The sequence below is a fragment of the Centropristis striata genome, chromosome 5, assembly GCF_030273125.1.
Source record: "Centropristis striata isolate RG_2023a ecotype Rhode Island chromosome 5, C.striata_1.0, whole genome shotgun sequence".
Lineage (NCBI taxonomy): Eukaryota > Metazoa > Chordata > Actinopteri > Perciformes > Serranidae > Centropristis > Centropristis striata.
In genome coordinates this window covers 30,015,132-30,024,330 of record NC_081521.1, presented here as the reverse complement: position 1 = coordinate 30,024,330, position 9,199 = coordinate 30,015,132, and the positions used below count along the sequence as shown (strand labels likewise).

The 9,199-nt window shown below is 39.5% G+C and overlaps 1 protein-coding gene across 1 annotated transcript; it reads right to left on the bottom strand.

The window, feature by feature from the left end:
• Window positions 1-6,457: 6,457 nt before the first annotated feature.
• Window positions 6,458-7,423, bottom strand: LOC131971429 (P2Y purinoceptor 1-like). Its single transcript, XM_059332869.1, has one exon. It carries the CDS (start codon window positions 7,421-7,423, stop codon window positions 6,458-6,460), a length of 966 nt encoding a protein of 321 aa, XP_059188852.1.
• Between the last annotated feature and the right edge of the window lie 1,776 nt (window positions 7,424-9,199).

Here is a 9,199-nt window from a genome sequence, read left to right as displayed (position 1 = left end):
ATTTTACTTAAATCATTTGTGTGCAAATACTGACAATATATTTTTTAAGTAAATCTTTTGAGTTATTTTCAGTGTGGAAAGAAAAAGAGAAGCAGGCAGAGAGACAGAGGCTCCAAGGTTGCCTGGTGTTGTTCTCTCCTTCAGGCCGGATTGTTTTGTTTATGGAGACATAACATTTTTTGTTTCAAATTAATATTAATTAATTAATTAATTTTGTTTCACTTACCTTTTCTGACTTTTATCTTTGGTTTATGTTTTTTTGTTTTCCTTTATGAGTTATGTTTTGGGTGGAGGAGTTTTTTTTTTGTTTTTTTCCTGCTCTGTGTGGAAGCGTAGTAAAATTGTAATTTACTGGTGTGCAGAGTGTTACTGTAATGTAAACAAATGTTCCCCTGTGAGGCCAAGTGGCGTTACCCCTTTGGGTTTCGTCTTATTTTTTGTTTTACTAGTGCTGTGGTGGCTCTGGTTAGAGCATTTGTCTCGGGGGCACATCATGGTCAAGGGGAAGTGGCCAGTTCTGGTTGCTTCACCTCGCCATGAGTTTCAGTGTTTAAATACCCACCGCTGGTCATCCACATGAAGACTAGGGTTGAGATTAGCTAGTTAGTAATGGTCAGGTAGTCAGCTAGAGGGGAGCCTTGTTTACTGTCCAGGCCATAGTGTTTGGCTGGTTGTGTATTGATTTTTTGCACACACCCAAGTATGACAAGTGTTGATGAGTTAATTTTTATTTTTTATTTTGTTCTTTATTTTGTATTTCTCCTTTCAGTGGAGCTTATTGGCTTTCTGCACAAAAGAGCAGCTGTTAAAAATAGCACAACATTTTGGCCTTGACGTTGATGACAAAATTATAAAAGACAGAGTGAAACTTGTCTTGAAGGCCAGTTAAAAAATTAAAAATTAAAAAATAAAAGAGGGGGGATTTATCAGAAGTCCCGTCAGCATATTTAAATTTTGTCCATTAATTATATTGCAAATATATATTTATATAGCAAATTGCAGCCGTTTTAAATGCAGTCTGTTTTTACCCCATTGGTCAAAGTTATGTTTTGGAACTGAAATAGATTGTTAATGCAAGTTGCTCAACTTCCTGTGTGAGTTGATGTGATATCTTGCTAAAAGATAGATGACAGGTGGTTGAAATCAAGTGAGTGTAATAGATGGAAAAGAGTACGTAGGGGAAGAGAGACAAAAAAGAAGGTATTAGTATGTGTTGACAAGAGAAGAAAAGAGAAGAAAAGAAAAGGGCAACTTGCTTGCTACGAACTGTATGTAATTAAACATTTTTTTTTTGGATGTTTGAACTCACAATCTGCCTGAATTTATATTCTTGCCCCAACATTTCATGCAATTTATTCTCCGATACTGATTCAGTTATCAGTGTACTGAGATATTTTGTTACATTTTGGTTTCATTTCCACTGAGTGTGCGTCACTATTCTACAGTAAATGTTTTAAAGGGCCAGCCACTGTGGGTGAAAGGGGGGTGCCCCTGGATTTACCACAGTTGGATCATGTGTCCTTTTGCTGTACATTAACTGCACTGGAAGCCTCTTGTCTACACAGGTCCAGGAGACATGACAGCTCCAGACAGAGAAAAGCTCTGGTAAGAGTGTAAGACTCTCTGAGTGTGTGTGGCTGAAGGTCATCAACAGGAAGTGGACAGAACCACGTTGGGCAAGTCCATATCAGGTTAAAAAAGAGCTGTGAGAATCATACATTCATGAAAAAATCACATTCATATAATCAATTGTTTTTGACATTATATACTGCAAATTTTTTTTTTTGATAAATGGGTACAGAAAGATTGTTTTGGATACGGCTGTGTTTGTGTTTGGCTCTGCTATCTCTCTTTATAGTGCTTCCTGTTGTGTCACCTGGAGCCGAGGGGGAGAGTGGACGGTGGTAATATTACTATATTATGTACAGAAATTGACATATTGATGACACAAGCATAGTGGTGTTGTGTGTTGTGTGTATTTCTCATATCTGTTCTGTCTGTGTTTTGCGTCTCCATGGTCATCGAAGGTAAAACCCTTTCTCCATATCAAATGACATTAATCCACTCCGAAATGCTTTGCTGCTCACTGATATTGCTACTATTCATAATTTTGTTTGAGTTGGCCTAATGAATGTTAGGCCAAAAGAGGGAATTGTTAAAATAATTGATTATTTTCTATATTGGTAAATGGTTTTATGCTTTATTTCTGCTTCTCTGTGGTCTGTCTCTGTTCTCTGTGAGTGACGCAGGTCACTATCAAAGGTCAAACCTTGACTGTAATAAATATCTCTATGCATTTATATTAAGTCAGACAATATGATTTGATACATTGATTGTGTTTGTGTGTTAATATTGATGTAGAAAACTATGATTACTTTAATTACATATATTCCATTTGTTTAAACTGATTAAGATTCTATAAATCACAAAGAATGACATCCAGATATATTGATACATAGTTTTTGCTGTGTGTGTATGTGCGTTTGTGAGTGTGAGTGTGTGTGTGTGTGTGTGTGTGTGTGTGTGTGTGTGTGTGTATGTGTGTCTGGAGAGGGGAGACCACAGAAGGCCGAATGAAAATCCCGTGTGAGAATCTCTGTAAGTCATAACAAGGAAAAATGTTTGTGCTAACAAGTTTGTTAGTAGGTCAAGGCAAGGCCTGGTTTCGGCAGCAAGCAACCAGGTGGCATGACGTGCATTAAAACTGGCGAATGAGCGGATCAAGAAGGCGGAACTTCCTGGAAGAAATCGACCAGCATGTTTTGTAAACAAATGTTAGTATTTTAATGGGTTCCAGGGAGGGAGTCGTGGTTCAGACTTCATGAACTGAAACACGTCTGTTTGTATTCAGGGAGTTAATTTTGAACACGGAGATCTCTGTAAAGTGCACATTTTTTGACGTATTGTAATAAAACTTTTGTTAAACTGAGAAACTTGGACGTCTCCAGCTCTTCATTTCCCCATCAAAGAATGCGCAGAAAAATGGTGAGGTTTTTTCTGTTGGTGACAGATTTTTTTCTGTCGGTGACAGATTATCAATTTTCAAGGTTTCCTCATGCAATTTTTGCATAACACTATCTTGATTTTTTTTGGACTGCATGTGCAGTAAGTATTGGGAACTAGGAGGAGACTATTGATGCATTCATGTGGTGTCAGAATAATCAGAAAAAATATTCCAGACTTGGAAAAATTAGCTTGAAAACGTTGGAACAACAACTTGGAAAGTCTGTGAAAATTTTAGTACACCAGTTGTCAAGTTGACATCATATTACACAATAACATGGAGAACGGGGAAACAAAACAAATATTAGGTTAATGGTAACAAACTTTTCATTAATTCACGTTGTGCATGCATATTTTGATTATTTTTTAAGGTCTATTAACATTAATCCTGATAGCAAGTCAGATAAAGAAATATTTTAGTTGTTAAAGAGAATAAACATGATTTTTGAAACACTCAAAGCTGGACTGGGACAAAAAAATCAGCCCTGGCATTTTTGCCTCTACCAACCCACCACAACTGATGACTCACCAAGTATCTTAGTGCTCTCCTAACCATGTAGATATCTGAACTATATAACTACACACTACACTACATTTAGGCTACATAAGATGACCCTCATCCTAGAGTGTCAAAACACAGGAAGTCAGAATGGATATGTTTCACTTTCTAATATAAATGCAATAACATGCAGCACAACAAAGCAAGATAATAGGCCTGCAGGAAAAAAAATCGGTGGGCAAGTTAGCCTGCAGAGACAGAAATGTCCTACTAGCAAATTTAACACTGTCACAGTAAAATCATAATTTTCACATCCAACTGCTCGTCTGTTTATCAACTCCAAATCTATCAACAACTGATCAAGCTAGCACAGACAACAGCAAATCAGCTTCAAACACTAACAGAACTGACCAACATGAAATTATTGCGAGGCACTATAATGTTAAACTGGTAACAACAGTTAGCCTAGCATGTTGCTGTGCCAGTCAATGAACTTCAACCAATTAAGCCATTAAGTTAAAGTCCATAACTGTTAAACTTCATTAAAAGTTCAGACGTGCCAAACATAGTGGAGGCAGCAGAAACTTCCCTCTCTTCCTGTGCTGCGTGCGCACCTGTTACTGTTCGTAAACAAGACACCGATACACGATACATTGATGATGTAGCAAACAAACTACACTGTGTTCAAAAAGGTAGCAAGCTAACAAAATAAAGTTATTAACCTGACTTCATGATATTTGAGCCAGGCAGAGAACCATTTGTCGCTTCTTACCGCATGTTGCCGGGTGCTGCCATCTTTCCACCTCTCTCTCCTAATTCCCTAAAGGATAATTCCTCCATCATCACCTGGCGGCGCCGTGCTGAGTCAGCTCCAGCTGCCGCAGCAACAAACATTTCAGATAGTTTGGCGCATTTTGCAGCATCTGCCTGAAGGGCTTGTCGTTTGTTTTTCTCGTAATTTCTCCGCTACTTCTATGCATTTCTTTTACATTTATATTTTCTGGCTGTGCCGTGACTGACTGATTGATTGACAGCCGATGGGCTCAAGGAGGAGGGCTCTCGGCCCTCCGTGATTTTTATTGATCATTGGCCAATGAGACTGCCGGGCCGTGACGTGACTGGCTGATTGACAGCAGAAGGGGCCAAGGAGGAGGGGGCCTTGGCCTTCGGCCCTGCCTCTACCTGTTTTTATCAGTCAACCAAAAAATAAATTAATCAATTAAAATGTTTTTGTTTTTTCAAGTTGTTCGGCCCAAAAGTCTTGCCGGCCCACCCGGCATTTGCCCGGTATGTCAAATGGCCAGTCCAGCCCTGATGCTGGATACACATTAGGACTTAAAGCTCATTAACACACCAAAGTCGGATTAGCAAAAGTGATCATCTGACATTAGTCAGTTAGTTTGGTAAGCAAGGGGCATCCATAATTTAAAATGAACACCTGACTACTTAAAGTGTGTTTTAGTACAACAGAATACTTTTTTTAAGCAACCTAAATGTCACAATTAACTTTGACCTGTTCACAGTGCTTTTTCAGTTCATCAAAGTTCGAAGACAAAAAAACAGACAGTGCGTCTGACAAGAGACATGTTAATCATCCCTAAAGCATACCCTGCTCTACCCTCAATGAGGCTGTCATTTTCAAAATGAACATTATGCTGTATTGAAGGAGACTTCAAACGAGCGATTGTAACCATAAACCCAGGAAAATTACTGGGGTAACAAATCAAGTGAGAAGTAGGGTCCTTTTCTCATTGACTTTCTTTGATTAAAGTCCTATTTACAGCCAGTGGAGTCGCCTTCTGCTGGCCATTACGAAGAATGCAGGTCAGAGTCACTTCTGCATTGGCTTTGATTTGCAGACACAGATGTTCTCGCTTTAACTGTTAGCTTATTTTTTAAGGTAATTGTTCCATATATTACTACATGATAAAACTAATTTGACAGTTGGCCAATACCTTTTGTGAATCCATATTCTTAGTTATGGTACTGGATCATTCTTAGGCAGTGCCGAAGCGGCAACCTCCGGGTCTGAGCAGTGAGTTAAACCAGGAAGTGCCTTAAGCTGCAATCTACTGAAAATTCCAGCAGGGGGTGCTGACGAAGGTTCCAGAATCATTTGGGTCCATTCATTTCAATACAAAATGAGAAAACTTCTCACTTGATTCAGAAATTTTCTTAGGACAACACTATGGTCTCAATCTCTAGGATTTTTTTTTTCTTCAAGACAATATGATGTTAATTGTGTAAATTATGGTCCAGTTTAGCATAAAATAGAAGATAAAGAATCGTATGATTTTGGGCGTTGCTACCTTTGATTGACAAGGTCACTAACAAGGCAAGCCGTCATCAGAATAGAAGAAAAGCAATGTGTATCCACGGCACTGTGTCTGTAAAGTTAAAAAAAATAATAAAATAAGGACATTTACTGGTTTGGTCTCATAACTTTGACACCAATCACCATAATTAACTTTGTTGTCCAATTCCTTAACTCATGCTTCAACAAAATGATTGTTTCCGCTATATTGACATAGTTCTTCACTCCTATTTGTCGTTGGAGGCACATTGTGCTCACAAATACAGTACCAATATTGACACATGAATCTGCCATTATTCTTTTCTTTTCATTGATGTGCAGTTCATTCACCTGTGCAGTCAGTGAAGCTCATAGAATTTGCATCCTGTCTATTTTTTACACACTTGCACTATCAAGTTCCTGTTTAAATACGAAGGAAAGCATGCATACTGAGCCTCCACACCATGACAATAATACAGCAACAACCTTTAAAAAGTGACAAGTGACATTTTCAAATAGTTTCAATAATTTGTTTGGCTGTTTTTTTAAAATCTGACTTTTTATGACCATGTTACATCCAAACATTAACCGAGTACAATAAACATGTTATAATGGAAGATGATGCAATTCAGTTGTTTAATTTAATTTACATATCAAATCCTTTACATCAGGGAAACTTGAGTAGGTGTGATGGGCTCCCGCATGACAGCTTGACGAGCTCGCTGGAGGAGTCGTCGGAGCTGAGCAGAAATATTTTCCTTTGCATGGAGGTAAACCAGAGGGTTGAGAGCACTGTTCAGACACACAAGGCCACGACTTATCTGACGAGCAATGAATACTCCATTAGACCATCCAGGGCAGATGTTCTGTTTTAATAGAACTCTTGACCAAAGGCTGAGGTTCTTGAATACATGATGGGGGATGTAACAGACAGAGAAGAGAAGAATCAAGATGCACAAAAACTTCAAGCTTCTCTGTTTCAGCACCTTGTCTGTGGTATGTGTGTGACAGAGAAAAACAATCACATGTCCATAGCAGCCCAGTATGATGAGGAATGGGATAAAAAACCCAGTGAGTGTCCATCCTAGGCTGTATTTCAGATAATCCTCAACATAGAGGATATCGGTGGTATCATAACATTTCTCAGTGTTGTTTACCGATTTTTTAGTGAAGAACATGTCCGGAAGATTTTGAACACTCACCAACAGCCAAACCATGACTGAGATTCCCACAGAGTGAGTCAGAGTTATCCTTCCCTTCACTCTCATTGGATGGACAATGGCCAGGTACCTGTACACACTTATACAAGTAAGGAACCCGATGCTGCCATATAAGTTCAGGTTGAAGCAGAATCTTGTTATCTTGCAGAATGCATCTCCAAAGATCCATTTACTCTTCATTGAGTAGTACACCATCAAAAAGGGGAGTGTGAGCAGGTACAAAATATCTGCAAGTCCAAGGTTGAGAACAAACACGTTGACGTTACCCAGTTTCTTCCAGTTGTGCAGCAAAGACTTCAGTCCCCATCCATTAGCTAGCAGACCAACGATGAAGACTAAGATGTAAACTGCAGGCACGAATCTGCCTTTAAAACCAAAGTTGATGCGTGAACAAGACGTGTTATTCATTGTTTCTGGAGAGCAGATAGTAAAGTTATTATTCCTGGTGAGCGTGAGATCGAATAGATAAAAACAGAATCACAGCATGGGTGGATCAGAGAACACTTCCTCATTCATACCAGCCTCTACATGCCACATAAAAGGGTTGGGTATCAAAAACCAGTTCCAAGTTGGAACTGGTCCCGATTTCCCCAAGAGCAGTGCAGTACTGCAGGAAGTATTCTATAGTCCATAAAACTTGCACTAATCTGCCAAGACCTCCTACGCAAAACAAACACAACGTGTCACGGCATACATCAAAAAAGAATGTGAGAAAAAGAAACAGCTAGAATCTCAGTTCCCTAGGCCCTGAACTCTCAATGACTTTACTGATGCCAACCAAGTAGTGCTTGAGTGTGGGAGGCTGTCAGGGTGCAAACTGGCACAAATAAACAAACACCCATCCGACCAAACGAAAGTCAATTACAGGTATCAGTCATGACGTTACATACCTGTTTTATAAATTAAATAGCTAATTATAATAATTAAAAACAACACATTTATCTGACATCCACTTTGAGTTTTTAGTGTAGCTCATGTCCCGTCACTACCATGGAGGAGCGGGATTTATAACATATACTTGAGCCCACCACCAGGTGGCAATCAAGATGTTTTGGCCTCACTTGTTGGGAGTTTAAATTTTGCACATCTTTGTATACTGTCTAAGCTCCTGATCCAGTCTGTGCATGCACTGGTTGTAAATAAAAACAATATTACGATGGCCAAAAACTATGATGACAACAGCCAGAATGCTGAACTCTAAACTGTAGTCCACAAACCAATGGGAGACAAGATTTGTGGTGTCGGGGTTACATCCCTTTGCTCTGTTGGAGTCTACTCTGCTGAGGTATGCAAAATGCATGATATATACATATTGGCAGCAATTTCCTAGGACTGGCCATAGGCTCTTGGGGGCCCTAAGCAGTATTTGGTGTCAGGGTCCCCCTAACATTTCTTCGTATGGCACTGAACCAACTTTTGTAATGTACATATTAGTTTAAGCACACATAACATGTTAAGCACAAATAAGCATGTACTGAGACCTACTATCAGCAATACTCTCTTTAAATAGACAAAAACTTTTTTAAATGGTTAAATTTGAAGAATACTTTTTCTTCAAATCCACAAAATGGTAACCTGAGAGGAGCTTTCTGCAGAAGATAGTGACCTAAAGGGGAATATAAGTCAGAGCACCATGTGGTGGAACAGAAGAGACACACATGCTTTGCTGTCAGACCTCGTCCTCTCATACCTGTATTTATACTGCTGCAGATACAATCAGCCTGGAGACATCATGCATTCTTCTGGAGAAGGCTGACATGCTGATTTAACTTTAGAAGAACTGCTGACTTTGTGTTGCAAAAAATAGTTATATTTTGCATTGTTGCTGCTTCCATAATATTCATTCATTCATCATCCTTAAACACTTTTCTGAACTCGGGTAGCGGGGGGCTGGAGCTGATCACAGCTGACATTGGGCGAGAGGCGGGGTATATCATGGACAGGTTACCAGACTATCACAGGGCTAACACATAGAGACAGACAATCACACTCTCATTCACACCTACGGGGAATTTAGAGTCCCTAATTAAACCTAAGTGCATGTTTTTGGACTGTGGGAGGAAGCCGGAGTACCCAGTGAGAACCCACGCTGAAACAGGGAGAACATGCAAACTCCACACAGAAGAGCCGCAGGCCGGAGTCGAACCCTCTTGCTGTGAGGCAAGAGTACTTACCACTACACCA